General features: G+C 34.2%; 1 protein-coding gene across 1 annotated transcript in view; it reads right to left on the reverse strand.

The window, feature by feature from the left end:
- The window catches only part of MKLN1 (muskelin 1, intracellular mediator containing kelch motifs), a 161,572-nt gene that overhangs the window by 90,323 nt on the left and 52,335 nt on the right, over positions 1-18,914 (reverse strand). Inside the window, exons 3-6 of the mRNA XM_011995840.1 lie at positions 14,725-14,867; positions 13,049-13,137; positions 4,664-4,773; positions 2,595-2,787 (exon numbers count right to left, since the gene is read on the reverse strand). Coding sequence (XP_011851230.1) covers positions 2,595-2,787; positions 4,664-4,773; positions 13,049-13,137; positions 14,725-14,867 — 535 coding nt within the window. The remainder of the gene's footprint in view (positions 1-2,594; positions 2,788-4,663; positions 4,774-13,048; positions 13,138-14,724; positions 14,868-18,914) is intronic.

Below are 18,914 nucleotides of genomic sequence, written 5' to 3' on the forward strand. Positions count from 1 at the left end.
TTTTAGCAATCACCATCCTTATCAGCCAGCAGCCATCAATACTAAGGCAAGACCCTTTACCAGCAAAAAGACTGTAACTCACTGAAGGCTCAGATGATCATTAGCATTTTTTAAGCAATAAAGTATTTTTACGTTAAGGTATGTGCATTTTTTTTTAAAGAAATAATGTGACTGTACCTTAACAGGCTACAGTAAAGTGGAAATATAACTTTTATATGCATAGGGAAAGGAAATAAAATTTGTGTGACTTGCTTTATTGTGACATTCACTTCATTGCAGTGGTCTGGAACCAAACCTGCAATATCTCCAAGATATGCCTATAATTAACAACTACTGCACAATCCAAAAGACAAGAGTAGAGAGATTTTTTTTAAAGCAGGATAACAGAAAAAAGAAAGAAGCAGGGAAAGAGAGAGGGAGAAGGGTAGAGATTTCAGGTTGAAACTTTATGACTACCTTATTAAACTTTATCCTTCCCTTATCTCACAAAAGAAAAATTCTCTTTCTATAGCAAAAAAAGATAAGCTCAGCAAAGGGAGGTTTTCAGTACAATCTCTACATGTTTGAGTAAAACATTCCTGTCCCTAGGTGATTACTTTTGCCTATCATCACCGGATTCTGCATTGGCAAAGAGGTAGTAGCAATTATTGGTTCTGAAATCACCTATAATAAAATGAAATGTAAATACAGTGATATTTCTAGACAAATAAAAAGCCTATTAGAGAAATAAATACAGCCTTACGCTTTCTTAAAATACAGACAATACTTAAAGATCATACTAAGTAATATACTAAAAATACTAAAAGTAGCTTTTGTATCCTCCATTACAAGAAGCTTGACAGAGATTCTTTTGATTCCCTAGATCTTCCTATTTAGCAAGCAGGAACTTCTTGTCCTTCTCTGCTATGTTTTTAATAGAGCAGAAGCCAAAAAACTCTGCACTGTTTACTTCCTTATTTGTCCAACAAATCATCATCAATGAGGTCAGAAGCAAACTGAACAACCCTGAAAGGAATGTTTATTAACTAACAGTGTTCTAGGCCAGTTTAGAGAGCCCATAGTATTCATAGTACAAAAACTATGATGTGGCTGTTTCAAGAATTGAGCAACTACTAATTTTTCTAAACTTGGTTCCTTTCTGGAGCCAAAGGATAAGTTAAGTCTCTGTAGATACTAAAACTGCACAAGATTTTTATCAGCTAATCTTAACCAACTGAGTACGTCACTAAAGACAGCTTTAAAATATATAACTGTTTTTAGCTTATTAATTGTATAGAGTTGCCTGTGCCTGTTGTTTTGCTTTCCCTTCACAAAATAATAAACGCCTTATGATAAATATCTGAAACAAACAAAAAAGCTCTAAAATTACCTATGCCTCCCTCATCCTATGAGGTTAAAATACAGAATTCACTCCTAGAAATGGCATACATACATACATATATATACACATACATACATATATACACACACACACATATACTTTTATTGATAGCTTTTCAAAGTCTGGTAAGAGATTAGTTACGTGTTTTATATGTTTATACTCCAAAATATATTCAATTTCAAACTTACCAATCATTTATTTGCAAGTATCATCATCAATCAAGTAAGCAATAACAATGTACAAGGCTTAGAAGCAGATTTGTCATATTTTAAAAAGTGGAGCTCAAAGCAATTCATTTTAAGTTAACTTTACATTTACAAACTCAAAGAAGGCAGTGCAGGTCTGGTTTTTTTTAGCTACCCAATATCTAATAAATATATTAGATATATTCTAATAAATATATTAGAATACCTAGTAAAAGATGATAACTGTGATAAAATGAAAATGAGAGCAAATCACTGAAAAATGTATTATTTCTTATTTCTTCCTATAAAAGATGCACCAAATTCAATTCCACAAGTTTTATATTGCACAACTATTCTGTTCTTTGTCACTATGAAAGTTACTGTGGAAGATTTTTTAAAAATGTCATACTATAAGCAACAGAGTCCCTTTTTAGTTTAAATAACAAAACGCATCAGACCTTAAATATCCAAATAAGCGTTACCCTCCAAAGTCAATACCCTGGGAGATAATACAGATGTTCAACTATTCACATTTCTTTCAAAGCCAGATTACAGATCACACAAGAAAATCGGCAATTATATAGTATTTACACCATAAGGAAGTTATTTTCAATACAAATCTCCTTGTTCCTTATATATAATTGCTTATTAATAACACTTTTTATTATCCAGCCCCCTCTTCTCCTCAAAACTACACTGTTAATAAATATTGGCTATCAATATCAAAATATTTCTGATACAGTTTAATGCTAGTTAATGTTATCATTTGTAAGTGCACGGTTTCCCAAGATGCCAACTTAAATTTATATGTGAGTTCAAGTACATTTCATTTTTTAAAGTCTCATTACATCATGGATCTATTTTACATGAAAGAAGTCCCTAATCCAAAGAGCTAACAATCTTTAACTGAGTAAAAAAAAAAACAAGAAAAAAAATTAGAGTAATAACTGGCATAAGCCTATATTCTTTTCATGAAAGTTTCCCGTATGTACTTGAATTTACCCTAATAACCAATCAAAGTTTCATACCATTTACAGCTTTTTCAATCAACTCTTCACAAGCATCAAAATCACCCTTCAACACCAGCTTGTCATGAATATCTGTTAACATGGGATGTTCCAGTGCAATCTTGGTTTTCTTTTGCAGTGACTCAAAAGCTTCTGTATAGTTGTGTTGTCTGAAGTGTTTTAGGCAAAGGCGAATAGCTTCCTGTTCACGGTACTACTAGAACACAGAGTAAGTATGGAAAGAAGAGATTTGGTTAGATGATACTGTAGGAAACAGTTAACAACAGTAAAAATAACTAATCTACACTGAGCATTTATTAACACTATGTCCCAAGCAGTGTACTAACCTGATTCATTAGGTATCATTATTTGGCTCTTTTAACCAGCAAAACTAAAACTTGGCCTGTTCCAAACTTGTCCAAGGTTACAAAGTATGTAGCCAAAAGTTATTAAACCAAACCTAATTCCAGAGTCTCAACTTTGAAGAAAGGGAGAACACCTATTTCTTAAACTCCACTTAATATTGTAAAAATTATAACTCCATAGTGTCTATTAATCCCATTACAATGCAGGTACTGAGAGCACAAAAAACATGAAATAATTCACATACAATTATATTATGCTTTCTATTTTTGGTTTTTAAGCTATTACTTGAATGACAAGTATCAAGTATACAGATACTTCAAATTTACAAACATGTGTTATGACTCAAAAATCATCAAAAACAGACTAAATTTAATTTTTTTTTTTTTTTTGAGACAGGGTATTGTTCTCTCTCCCAGGCTGGAGTGCAGTGGCGTAATCTCAGCTCACTGCAACCTCTGCCTCCTGGGTTCAAGCAATTCTCCTGCCTCAGCCTCCTAAGCAGCTGAGCTTACAGGCACATGCCACCATGCCCAGCTAATTTTTGTATTTTTAGTAGAGACGCGGTTTCACCATGTTGGTCAGGATGGTCTCGAACTCCTGACCTCAGGCAATCCACTACCTCAGTCTCCCAAAGTGCTAGGATTACAAGTGAGAACCACTGTGCCCGGCCCAATTTAATTGTTTTCTAAGCCTGAACTACCTCATCTATTAAGCAGCTATAAAGTAGACATCTCAATTAACTGGAATCCAAAAAGCAGGCACTTAATTTATTAAAATTTTCCCCTAATAGGACAGATGCCAAAAATACAATCTTATAAAAAGGATTTTTTAAAAAAAATCTCAACTTCAGGAGTATGTTCTGGGACTACGTCAAATTTCCTAACTATACCACTATTCAAACAAACAGATGACATGCTAATCAAACAACATGATAATCAAACAACAATGTTGCATGATAATCAAACAACAATGATTTACTTATAGGCATTACCCTTTAATGAGGCAAGAAAATAAAATGTATTTAGGAAGATGTATAAGATCTGAAACACAAATCAGTTGATAGCTGACTTCTTAACTAATAAAAGGTCATTAAACATCTAATCCTTACACATTATAATTAACTATTAATGAATAACAATTATAATTAATTAACTATAACTTACTCTTGGCCTCTAAAAAAGATTTATCGTAACTACCATGTAACAATATATATTACAGTTATATTAAACAGCAATATTTTTTAACCCTGTTGACTACTTTAGGAGTCTAAATCACATCGACATCTTAAATTTTCCATCAGACTGCAAAACTATCCCACTAAAAACTATATTTTAAGTATTTATATGAATACAAGTAAAAAAAACAAAATTCAGAGTCAAATGGGTATAATATAAAAGCAGACTGTGGAGCCAAACTGCCTGAGTTCATACACTGGCTCAAGCACTTTACAGTTGTGTGATCCTAGGCAAACTATTCAATCTCTCTGTGCTTCATTTCTTCATCTATAAACTAATGGGGATAGTAAGTGCACCTGTCTCATAGAGTGATAATGACAAAGTGAGTTATTAGGATCGCTTAAAAGCTGGCAGACTGGAAGTGCCTAATAAAACGTTAGCTAACTGTTATTATTATTTTGAATACTTTAAATTATTCTCAATGAATAAGAGATTGACATATTTCTCCTTTTATAGCCATTAAAGTCAGGATTTAAAATACAGTCCTACCTTGCTATACCAGTTGAGACAAGGTTGTACTACATCAGGATCATCAATGCCACTAAGTTCAACATACCAGATGCTAAAGTTAAAGCTGGGTCCCCAGGACAAGAGTGGAACTTTAAGAAGAAGAAACAAAAAGAAGAAGAAAAATATTAACACAGTTCAAATAAAACTTTAGCAAAGTAAAAGCACTATTCAACCTTATAAGGATTCATTCAACAAATTTTCTGGGCATCTTTTATATGACTAGCATGGTGCTAAGGCTACAACAGTAAAATGAAATAGATGACCCATGCCAACATAAGATTTCCTTAGTTAATAAAAACACTGTAAGATAAATTAAAAATGTTCATATGTCTACCCCCAAATAAATGCCACCAGAATTAGATGATTTAACAGGTAAATTTTACCAAATGTACAATCAGCAAAAAATTACTTCAGAATTTAGCCTACATCAGAACACTGAAAGAGACTGAAAGTTCAATTATTTATCAGTGGCATAACCCTGAAATCCAAATCAGAAGAAAAAAGACTTAAGGCCAATTGCAGCTATGAATATATATTTAAATACAAATTAAAAGGAGAAAAGTTGCAAAAAAAATTCAATCAGATTTTCATTGTAACCAGATAGATCTCACTCCAGGAATGGAAATATGATAGTTCAATAAATAATAGGAGCTATATTAACATAATGTACCACGTTAACAAAATAAAAGAAAAAACACATTTGATAACTTTAATACATTATTATTTTTAAACCCTCAATGTATAAGCAATATAAGGCAATAAAAAATTTCCTTACCTACATTTTTTTAAAAAGCATCAAAAACCTTAAAAACTAAACCTAATGGGAAAATACTAAGTATTCCCACTCAAGGCAGAACAAGACAAACAAGTCCAATATCTCTACTATTCGACACTAATCAGAGGTCTCAGCCAGCGCAATAAGGAAACAAACAAACAAACAAATTAAGAAAAACGAATTGTAATTTAAAGATGATCTGTCTACCTAAAAAAATTCAAGAGAGCCAGGAGCAGTGGCTCACACCTATAATCCCAGCACTTTGGGAGGCTGAGGCAGGAGATCACTTGAGGCCAGGAATTCAAAACCAGCCTGGCCAACACAGTGAAACTCCGTCTCTGCTAAAAATAGAAAAAATTAGCCAGGCATGGTGGCATGCGCCTATAATCCCAGCTACTCGGGAGGCTGTGGAAAGAGAATCGCTTGAACCCAGGAGGCAGAGGGTGCAGTGAGCTGCCATTGCACCACTGCACTCCAGCCTGGGCAACAGAATAAGACTGTCTCAATGTAAAAAAAAACAAAAAACAAAAAAACAAAAAACATATATATATATATATATTCAATTGAAAAACTTTTCTTTTTATTTGTAAACAAGGTAAACACACAAAAATCAACTTTTCCTATACCTACAATAACCAATTAGAAAATATAACTCAAAATTAAGTCCTATTTATAATGGCAAAAAGCTGAAAATATCTCAGAATAAACTTAAAATACACAATATTTATAAGAAAATATAAAATTGTAGTGAATAATTGAATACATGAAAGAACATACTATGTTCCTATATAGGAAAACTCAACGTTGTAAATGTGTAGTTTTCTCCAATTAATTATAAATTTAACATCATGTCAATCAAAATCCCAATGGTCTTTCCGGAGGTCCCATGTAGTCAAAACTATTTTTTTTTTTTTTTTTTTAGTAACAACACTAGTTATTTTTCAAAATAACTATTTTTCAAAATAACATAATAAACAGTTTTCTAGCCTTTTAATAATAGCAACATTGCACTAATGGCACAAAAGCAATGGTGTATAAAATTTCTGGCACCTGGGTACCAAACTAATGGCACCAAACAGTACTAGTAGTGCTCAGTAAGTACAAATTGCACTGTACTCCTCACCACCATACACTGGCAATAAAAATAAATAAATAAATATAAAATAAAATAAAATTTTACTGATGGCATAGAAAATTTTATTAAACTCCCATCATTAAGTACACATCTTTTTAATATCCTGTGTGACAAAATGAGAATTGCATATAAAGCATTTTTGTTGTATACCAAAGCACAATGGTTATCTCAAGGAAAGGACCTGTACAATTATTCAAGTTGTTAGTTTAAAAACCAATTTATTTTTCATGGGTTGCCATTTTATTCTTGAAAGAAAAACAGACAACCTATGATTATTTAGATTTGGGTATTTGCCAAACATTTACATGTCATTTCAAGGAAAATAATTAATGATATTTGCTGTCAAGGATAAAAACCAAACTTTCAAGAGAAAAATTAGAATTTTGGAAGGTAAGTACCCACCACTGTGAGCTTAACTGATTCCCAACGCTTAGATTTTTTTAAATGAGATTACTTGTGATATTAATAAACGTGATTTTTAAAATATTATATAATGAAGTGTTTCAACATTTGGGAGATCTGTATCATTCAGGTTATTTTCTAAATAACCAATGAATGTTACAAAATCACACCTGGCTAAAAAGTCCAAGACAGACCAGTGAATTTTAATGTAGCAATAGATTCACTGATGCAGTTTCAGAATCAATAATGCAACTATCTTTAAGAAACTAACACTTGTAGAGTTTTGATGAAGCATCAAAATAGAATATCCAGAATAGCTGATACTAGGCTTAATGATTTCCAATATCCGACTGAATAAGGAAGACATATGGGGTACGATACTTTTATGTATTTTTGTCATCTAAAACAGGGGTCCCAAACGCCCAGGCCCAAACCTGTACGGGTCCATGGCCTGTTAGGAACCCGGCCGCACAGCAGGAGGTGAGCAGCGGATGAGGGAGCATTACCGCCTGGGCTCTGCCTCCTGTCAGATCAACACTGGCATTAGATTCTCAAAGGAGTGCAAACTCTACTGTGAACTGCCCATGCAAGGGATCTAGGTTGCACACTCCTTATGAGAATCGAATGCTTGATGATCTGAGGTGGAAAAGTTTCATCCCAAAACCATCTCTCTGCCACACCCTGCCCCTACTTCTGGATCCATAGAAAAATTGTCTTCCACAAAACTGGTTGCTGGTGTCAAAAAGGTTGGGGACCACTGATATAAAGGAAGCTGTGTGAATAAGAACACAGGCAGTAGCAACCAGTCATGAGAATGTATGAAGTACTGCTGGGATATTTAATATGCCTTTGTTTATGTATGTAAACCACACACATTTCAAAAAGTTTTTTTAACAACAAATATTAAATTATCATTATTGTTTTAGTGTTTATTTCTTTATGCAGCAGTGTCATTTAAAAGTTTATCTACTAAATCACATAGCAATAACCATCAAGTAGTATAAGAGTCAGAATAAAATATGATTCTAAACTCAAAAAGCACCAAGAATATAGTCTATGTATGTCACCAGACATAAAATATTAGAGATTTCCAGGTCCAAGTCTCATTAAGAATTCATTTATTGGTCCTGGTGCAGTGGCTCGCGTCTGTAATCCCAACACTTTGGGAGGCAGAAGCAAGAGGATCACTTGAGCCCAGGAGTTCAAGACCATCCTGGAAACATACTGAGACCCTATCTCTACAAAAAAAATTAAAAATCAGCTGGGCATGATAGTATGTGCCTGTAGTCCTGGCTACTTGGGAGGCCAGATGGAAGGATCACTTGAGCCCAGGAGTTCAGTGTTACAGTGAGCTATGACCACACTACTAAATTCTAGCCTGGGTAACAGAGAAAGACACTGTCTCTTAAAAAACAAAACAAAACAAAAACCTTTTAAAACACTTGCAGTGAAATTTATTCTGTTACCCAATGGTTCAACAGAAATATTTCTAGAATAAAATTAGTTATAATTTTTAATACCTTTAAAGAATACCTTTAGAGGAAGGAGGTAAATCATGAAGTTATCTCACCAAAGGGCATCATATATTACAGATGAATAAACAATATAATTAATTTTCAAGACTAAAAGGGAATGTAAAAAATGAGCAGAATCATGTCCACTCACTGCAAATGCCAGTGATTTTTGATATCATTAACAATACTAATAATGCATATAGAATACTATAAGAAATCTAAAAGTGAATTAAAGCTCCAGGCACATGTTTTTGTTCCCTAATAAAAGACGCCTCCCTCATCAAATAAAAGAACTAGAAACTCCTAATACATATCCCAAGGCTAGCAGTTTGTTTTCTAGGATTCAGCTTTTCCCCACAGGACAATCAGACATGAATATAATCAACATCCCTGTGTGTCACCTTTTTTCATAAAAAGGCCAGCCTGGGCAAGACAGCAAGACTCAGTTTCTAGAAAAAAAATGTCTTTAAAATTAGCCAGGTGTGGTGGTGTGCTACTAGGGAGGCTGAGGTGGGAACATGGCTTGAGCCCAGGAGCTGGAGGTTGCAGTGAGCTCTAATTGTGCCACCTGAGCAACACAGCAAGCCCCTGCCACTGCTCACACCCGTAATCCCAGCACTTTGGGAGGCCAAGGCGGGCGGATCACCTCAGGTCGGGAGTTCAAGACCAGTCTGACCAACATGGAGAAACTCTGTCTCTACTAAAAATACAAAATTAGCCGGGCATGGTGGCGCATGCCTGTAATTCCAGCTACTTGGGAGGCTGAGGCAGGAGAACTGCTTGAACATGGGAGGTAGTAGGTTGCCATGAGCCAAGATCGTGCCATTGCACTCCAGCCTAGACAACAAGAGCGAAACTCTATCTCAAAAAAAAAAAAAAAAAAAAAAAAAGAGGTTCTGAGAGATCCTAAAAATTCAAGATTAACTATTCTGAAATAGTGCATCTACTATTCTACTACAGATTCAATGACATAAGTATACTTAGCACAGTAACTGGCACATACTAAGTGTTCAATAATTGTTAGCTGTTATCTATTATTATTATATTAATTTTCCTCTTAATAGTACACTTCTAAAATGTCACTTTTCCACATGCTCTCCTAAAGGGCTTCCTGGACTTAATACTCAGACTTCATGCTCAGAATTCACGCTACATCCAGCCAGAGCAAAAGCCGCTCTCTGAAGTCTCCACAATCATCCAGGCTGCAGCTGACCCCTTTACAAAAATCCACATCTCTCCATTTACCAAAAACCAAGACTCCCCCTGAATCCTTCCAAGACCCTGTACCTCCTTTTGCCCTCACCTACCCCTGATTTCCTCATACAGCTGTTGTTGTGACTATGAATCCAAATGTAAACCCTTCGAGCCATCTGTAACCAATACCCTCATCCCATTCTACTTTATGTTTACTTTCCTCTGATCTAGTCTCCTGCTGAGGTTTCTCTTTCCAAACTTTAACTTGACCTCGGGAATCCTCCAGTCTCCCAATTAATAACTCACCTCTGTTACTAAATTTTTCTTTTACCTCTAGGTCTTATCTAAAACCAAGCTTCTTTCTAAGGCCAACTCTCCTTCTACACTAATTCCCATCAAAGTCCCTAAAATGCTACATGTAAGAAGGCATGTAAACACAAGCTTTAAAAATATAAGTATAAAAATGCACAAAAGAGATATCCAAAATGAAATCATTTCTTCCATAAATGCACTCTTAAATTAAAACCCCAGATCCACAAACTAGAACAGAACTCAAGAAAATACCCAATATAGCTACCTATCCTACCATTAGACAGAAAAAGCATTAACATCCTCATTTTATACAAAAGGTAACTTAAGAAAGTAAAATTTACCTGAAGGAAGGCAGTCCAATGATATCAGTTCAGCTTTGCTGGTACTCTGAATTACCCACAACAGATCTTAAAACTTAACCCCTGCCACACAGTAGAAATGTGGGCTATTTTCCTTGTTAACAATTTATGACCAAACTTACTTCAATTTGCTTTAAGCAAAACTTAAATGAATAAGCAATATTCATTATAAATGAAAATTATTATAGTTACATGTCAATAAACAACTTGGAGATGATCTGCCATTGTGTTAGCCTTGCTTCTATTCTCCTCCATTACTGTGAATAATTGAAGGCTGACTAAATTTAGAAATTGTGCGTGTAGGCATTAACTTGTTTTTTAAATACAGCAAGATCTTTCAAACATGTCACTATAGAACACAGATGTAAAATACTCAAAGGCCTTTTTTCTTTTAAGTCAAATTCTAACAATTTACCTGAACCAAATAAATGTCTGTGCTAAATTACCACCAAGAGAGAGCTATACATCATTCAGGTCCTCTACTGGAATAACTTTTGAAGAAAATACGACAAACTACAACTACTGACCTAACATATGGCCTTTTAGTTCCATATTTCCTTATATTACTTAAAACAAAAAGTTCTTAAGAGAATGTTGGGAAGCAGATACTGCTGACTGGTATTAACATCTTTTAGAGAAAAGTGAGACACACTAAGTTATCTATATATTAATATTCTAAATAGAAAATGGGCTAATAAGTGTCTACTATTATTTGGAAAGCTCCAATTAACATTTTGCCAAATACCATAAAACTAACCCTAGATCAAGTAAAAGACATCATTATGCCCTATAATTAAAAAGGTGATGGGAGAAATGGGTGGCTGTTGATGAAAGGGTAAAAAGTTTCAGTCAAACAGGAAGAATAAGTTCTACTGTAGAACTTATCTACTGTTCTACATCTAGAATGAGATCTACTGCACAGCATGGTAACTACAGTAATAACAACTGAAAATTGCTCAGAGAGTAGATCTTAAATGTTCTCACCACAAAAAAATCTTAAGTATGTGAGGTGAGGGATATGTTAATTAGCTCGATTTAAAAATTTCACAATGTATTCATATGTCAAAACATCACATTGTAAACCATAAATATATATATAAGTATTTGTCAATTATACCTTAGTAAAGCTGGGGGGAAATTTTTTCAGTGCACATATTCAACTACTCAGCAAAAAAGAAAAGAAAGGGGAAAAAAGGCTGACAGAGCTAGAAAAGATTCCCATTTCCACTGCTTGTATACTTGAAATATAAAATCATAAAATTGTTAAAGCTATGCAAAGGTCTTTAGGAACTGGTAAATCTAAATACTGATGAAAACATTATCACTACAAAAGAAGGAAATAACCGAAAGTTAAATTTATTTTTAAAATTTGCTTGCTCATAAATTCTTATAAGAAAATAGAATATAGGTTTTTATTTATAAGTATTTATTATAACAGTAATTATAATACTACTAAGTGACATATTAGAATCCAACTGTTCCAAAAACAGTTTCTGTATATAAGCAGTCTTTCTTAAGACCTCAAATATTCTTTTGCCCAACAGAACTATCTGAGTCACAAAACAAAACGGCAGCAACTCTTGACAGATTGGCAAACAATGACTCTGTTTGTTCCAAAAGAGTAATTATTCTCCCAAATCAAAATGTGGAATCTGACTTTTATTATTATTCTTCAAAGTATCTAATTCACTTTAATCCCCATATTAATATAATATTCTCAAAAGTATGCAATATGGTTATAAATTAGAAGATTCGTTTTTTTTTTTTTTGAGATGGAGTCTCGCTCTGTCTCCCAGGTTGGAGCGCAGTGGCGTGATCTCGGCTCACTGCGAGCTCTGCCTAATGGGTTCACGCCATTCTCCCGCCTCAGCTCCCCAAGTAACTGGGACTACAGGCGCCCATGCCCGGCTAATTTTTTTTTGTATTTTTAGTAGAGATGGGGTTTCACCGTGTTAGCCAGGATTTAAGTCCTCAACTTCCCTACCTTCTAAATAATAAATCCTAAAGGAAACAAAATCACCTGAAAAATACTCATTTTGAGGATGCATTATAAATACTTTTTTAAGCTAAAATACTTGCTAAAGAAATACATGCCTTAAGGTAATATTTTTCAAACAGTGATTTATAACCTATCAATGGGTTATTAAATAAATTTAATGGGTCTGACCAGCATTTAACTAAAAAAAATAAATAAAATAAAAGAACATAACAGATAATAACCATAACATACTGCCTTAAGGATTTTATCAGTATTTGGTTTTAGAATACTATTGTTTTAGTATAAGTGATAAACCTTAAGGCAATCAAATCACTAGATCCCATAAAATCTAAGAAAACTTTCAAATGAGAAAACATATGGAAAAGATTCCACTTGAAATAACTGCCATTTAGTAATGAATTTATATAAAGCAGAAGTCAGCAAACTTCTCCTGTAAAGGGCCAAAGAGTAAATTTAGTGGGCTCTGTGGACTATGTGGTCTCTTGCAACTACTCAAGTCTACTTCTGTAGCACAAAAGCAGACACAGACAATACGTAAACAAACCAGGGCAGCAATGTTCCCATAAAATTGTATTTAAAAAAACGAGGGGCCTGCAGGATTTGGTCTATGGGCTATAGTTTGCTGACTAATGATACCAAGAATTTGTTTCTATTCCCAAATGCTAAAACCTTACCTATTTTAATGAATCGACAAGGAAACATCTGTTCGTCAATTTTATGCTTCAAGGTGAATGTTTCTTTGTTATAATCATTCTTTAAGCCACTGTAGGAAAAAAAAATAAGGCTGTTAAATCTGACTTCATAATTTAGTAAATGTACTAGAACACGAACTAACGCATACTCAGGTTTTAAGTTCAAACTAATGCTCAAAATATTATGACCAAGACAATATAAACAAGTAGTTAAACATGGGCATATAGGTCAAAACTAGCACATTCAAATCAACAGCATTATAACTGGATTCTCTGAATTACATGAGAATTAATGAAAAATGTTCAGTATTATAAAGAATATAGATATAGTGCTTAAAAATGTGTGACAGGGCCTAGTGTCCTGAATGGATAACTGAATATAACAAAATTTTCAAATGGTAAGAAGGAAATTAAAAAACAATTCACAGTCAAATCCAACAACTTAAACAAAACCACATACTAGAATTCGCCGAAGAATTTAGTTATTTAATTCTGAGATGCCAATGTTTCCTTTATAGTTCAAAAAATTTTCAAAGCCAGCCTTACTCTGTTTAATAGCATCTGCTTTATCCTAAATAAAAATAAATGCATATCACCTCTCTACTTAAACAACTGGGATTGACACAAGGATTTATGGGAAAGTCACTCACCCTCAGGTTGCTATTATATTTCCTGAAATACTTCCATGACTGAAATCAAATACAGTATAGAGTATTTGCTTATATAAAATATTATGTTAATGGGCCATACCATATCACAAATACATTCTTTGTTTTTTTTTTGAGACAGAGTCTTGCTGTGTTTCCCCGGCTGGAGTGCAGCGGTGTGATCTCGGCTCACTGCAACCTCCGACTCCCAGGTTCAAGCGATTCTCCTGCCTCAGCCTCCCAAGTAGATGGGATTACAGTTGCCCACTACCATGCCCAGCTAATTTTTGTATTTTTATTAGAGACAGGGTTTCACTATGTTGGCCAGGCTGGTCTTGAACTCCTGACCTTGTGATCCGCCTGCCTCAGCCTCCCAAAGTACTGGGATTACAGGCGTGAGCCACTGTGCCCAGCCATCACAAATACATTCTAAATTTCCATGGTTTCATTTGTCCATTCTATTAGCTATCTGATTTTTCATTTGCTGGGCAGCAAATTAACACATTCATTCCTGGTTGTCTAATATTATTAAAACTCAAATTTACTGAGCTCCTTCCAAGTGACAGGCATGCATCTTTCAATTTATAAAACATTCCTCTTTTTAGTCTCCAACTTACAGTAAACCACTGCTTCTGGATTAAGGCAATTAATCTTAGCGTTTTGGATAGAGGTGTATTTTTTTACAGCAAAGATTATAGCAAAAAAAATTATTAAAGCTGAAAATATTTTTGAAGTCATTAACAGCTCAAAAATACAATTAAAAAAGGAAGAAACAAAAAAGTTTGATTCTTCTTTGGTAAAAATATTAACTAGGGTCTGTTGGTTTAAAAAAAAAAAAAAAGAAAGAAATCTAACTCAACCCACAGTATTAAACTAAGGCATTAGGAATAGAAGAGAAGGAATACTCTTTTCTCCTTTGAAAGAAAAATCAAACCATGCAGATTAGCTACAAAGAGACTAAGACTACATTTTGTTTAGAAGACAGCTCTCTTCCCCATAACCATAACTCACCTGGACAACAGCTCTGTCATATTCTCTTCATTCATGCCACCAAAGACTTTAAATTTCTTCAAATTGCAAACATGAGTTTTCTCATATTTTCCAAATGTGATATTCTGAACTATAGCAGGCCTTTCGAGTTTTAGAATCAAGTACTAAAAACAGAAACAACCAAATTTTATCCTCTTCTGTTTAAAACAAATGTTAGACAACTTTAAAACTATTGCCAGTTAACAGGAGAATGTATAAGGTTCATCCTTGTCCATCCTGTACTAGCAGATTTTTTTTTAAAGTTATTGAATAGTACATAACAGCCTTTTAAAGGTTATCCCACCAGAACCACTTTTCACTCCAGTAGATCCCCAAAACTACATTATCCCCAACACTGCAGGTGAAGGGGGAAAAAAGAACTAGTGAGATAACTTCTAATCAAAGAATGGTATTCAATAAAAGATATAACCAGACTATGCAAAACCAAATAAAACAAGATTAGAATACAAAAATAGCAATTACATATTCCTATGGACTCTACTTCAATAACTAAATCAATGTTTCAAAGCAGCACTAAAATTTTTAGATCTAGAAGCAAAGATTTACTAATCAACCCTGCCAAGTTTACAAATTTAAAACCCACATCTATTCTAGATATGTCTAATGTAGCTCGTTTTCCTACTGCACATTGGATAAAATGGGATCAATTAAATAGAGAACAATTTACATCATGCAGACAGTTCTCTATTATAAAAATTAAGAGGAAAATCACCACTGCTTGAACACATGCTGGAAAAGCTATTCAGAAAAACAATTCAGATGTTTTGTTGGAGAGATGTCATGCTTCATGATATTGGATGATAAAGGTGGTAAGAATAAACTTGCTGGTCCTGCTGCCTCTTATCACACACAAAAATTAACTCAAAATGGATAAAAACTGATCCAACATCAATCCTTTAGGACTGAAGACCTGGCCGGGTGCAGTGGCTCACACCTGTAATCCCAGCACTTTGGGAAGCCAAGGGGGGGGTGGATCACAAGATCAGGGGTTCGAGACCAGCCTGGCCAACATGGTGAAACCCCGTCTCTACTAAAAATACAAAAATTAGCTGGGCATGGTGGCAGGTGCCTATAATCCCAGCTACTCAGCAGGAGAATTGCCTGAACCACAGAGGCGGAGGTTGCCGTGAGCCAAGATCACGCCACTTCATTCCAGCTTGGGTGACAGAGCAAGACTCCAGCTCGGAAAAAAAGAAAGAAAAAAAAAAAAAAAGAAGACTGAAGACCTAAATATAAGAGCTAAAAATTTAAACATCTTAGACAAAAACTACAGGCAAATCTTCATGACTTTGGATTTGGCAATGGATTCTTAGATATGACCAGCAAAAGTACAAACAAAATAAAATAAATTGGATTTCATCAAAACTAAAACTTTAGTATCAAAGCATACTATCAAGAAAGTGAAAAGACACCCTATAGAATGGGAGAAAATATTTGCAAATCATGTATCTGATAAGAGTCTGGTATCTGGAATATATTAAAAATGCCCTTACAATTTAACAACAAAAAGACAAACAACCCAACTTAAAAATAGATAAAGGACCTGAATAGCCCTTTCTCCAAAGAAAGTAAACAAATGGCCAACAGGCACATGAAAAGATGCTTAACATCATTAGTCACCAGGAAAATGTAATTCAAAACCACAAACGATTTCACATCCACTAGGATAGCAATAATAATAATAATTTAAAAATGCAAAACAATAAGTGTTGACAAAGCTGTAAAGAAATTGGAACTCTCATGCATTGCTGGCAGGAATGTAAAATGGTAGATATACTGTGGAAAATCATTTGGCAGTGCCTCAAAAAGTTAAACAGAATTACCACATGACCAAGAGTGTCCACTCCTAGGTATAAATCCAAATGAAGTGGAAAAAAAAAGAAGGTATACATATAAACAGTTGTACATGAATGTTCACAGGGATACTGTTCACAGTAGCCAAAAGGTGGAAGCAACCCAGATACAAAAGGTATCTGACTTACCCAGAACAAGTATATGCACAGAGGCATAAAGCAGATTAGTGGTTGTGAAAAGCTGGGCTGAGATCGAAAGGGAGATACTCCTTACTGAAGTTTCTTTGTGGACAATGAAAATATTTTGGAACTAGATGGAGGTGATAGTTGCTCAATTCTGTAAATGCACTAAATGTCACTGAATTATACACTTTAAAATGGCTAACTTTATATTATGTGTGAATTTTACCTCAATAAAAAAAGAATTAAGTTGGTGGTGACAAGAATGGTAATGAAAATAACCCTAACATTTTGTGAGCACTAACTTCTTATTTGGCACACTGCTGAGACTTTTACATGCAATAGCTCACTCACAGTAGTAGTGGGAGGAATATATGAACACAGGTTACTCTCTTCATCCTCATTTTACAGATGAAGAAATATAGTTATACAGTTAATAAATGACAGAGTTGAGATCAAAAATCAGTCATCTGCTTCTGGCTTACACTGTTGGCTGGCTGACCCAACTTCCATTCCCACCCTAGTTCTTCCTAGATACCCTCCAGGCAAGGGTAGACATATGACAAAGGTCAATGAGATGCAAGCAGCAATTTGTAATGGGTTAATTTTTGCTTTCTGAAACAAATGCTACCTCTTCTTCTGCCTCTTTGCTATATGAACAGTTACAACTGCAACAATCACTGTGCAACCATGAAGAGAAATGGCCAAGAGAATCTTAAAGATAACAAACATTAGTGAGCCACTCAACTCTCATCAGCAGCAGCCTACCACCAGTTTTACTTTTTCATTCACAGCCACTTTAACCTGTATAAATTCCAGCCATATTAACTGTACATATTTTAGTATGTTTCTCCACAAGATACAGACTTAAAGAATATTCATGATAGTTACATACTAGACAAAAATAACAGTAGCTCCTTAATATAATGGCATCAAAAAATCCTGTCACTGTTCACAAATCCACAATTGTCTAATTTAAAAAAATAGTTTTTCTAGTTTGAAGTTCAAATAAGGCTCATGAATTATGATTGGTTAATACACCTCTTAAGTAACTTTTAATACACTGGTGTCTCTCAACTGCATTTTTCCCCCTTTAAATTTTTTGCTGAAGAAACTGGGTTGTTTGTCCTTAAGACTTTCCCACAGTCTGGATTTTGCTGACTACACCCCCTACCTCAATGTTTATTTTCTGTAAATTAGTAATTTAATCTTCTCTAGTTTTCTTACGTAGGGAACAACAACCAGAAAACCTATTTGTTTAATCCACTGTAACAGAATCTTCTGTTAGTTGAAGCTAAAAGCATTTCTACTGATTCACTGACCCCAGCTGACCAAAGCTTTAACCACTACTTTATAAGGACTGTTTACTATTAAACTGATAATCTCTAGTCATTAACCTTCTTTATCCCTATTAAATTAATAGGTGTAGTAATGTGTCTTTTGGTAATACAAAGTTTCTTTAAGAATACAACTGCATACTGAACAGATGATATAGGTCTGTTCGCACTCTTTATCTTTGCATATTTAAGAAAATATAGGTAGATATTCACATCTATCTTTTTTGTTAACTCACACTCCCTTCATCCCGGTATATCCCCCTTCCTCTCACTCTTCAGTCATCCTTTTAAGTCTTAGACATCACCTTTCCCTGACAATTCATTTAGCATAGCCTTGTAACTGTAATAGTAAAAATGGGCCTTTATACAAATTGTTGTACACTATCCATTATCCCATATACTAAACGCCTAAAACCAATGAAAAGCATGTTTGTACATATATAGTAGTATTAACAACCAAATATCGACAGAATTTTTGTTATTAAAAATAAAATAAAAATCTAGAATATCTAAAGTAAAACATAGTGGTCTGACTGAAGAACATTGTGGGTAAAATTTTAAATGTTTGAATCACATTTTAACTTTATTGGTAAGTTTTTCAACTCCATTTTTTCCAACTCTTCCTTTTTCCTTCTCTTTTCTTTCTTTCTTTCTTTTTTTTTAAAGACAGTGTCTCACTCTGTTGCCAAGGCTGGAGTGCAGTGGTGAGATAGGGTGTATTAGTTTCCCCGGGTTTCCATAACAAATTGTAACAAATCAATGGCTTAAAACAACAGAAATTTATTTTCTCACGGTTCTGGAGGCTGAAGTCTTAAATTACAGTGTCAGCAGTACCATGCTC

This window comes from Mandrillus leucophaeus, unplaced genomic scaffold (genome assembly GCF_000951045.1).
Source record: "Mandrillus leucophaeus isolate KB7577 unplaced genomic scaffold, Mleu.le_1.0 Scaffold5, whole genome shotgun sequence".
In the NCBI taxonomy this organism is placed as follows: Eukaryota; Metazoa; Chordata; class Mammalia; order Primates; family Cercopithecidae; genus Mandrillus; species Mandrillus leucophaeus.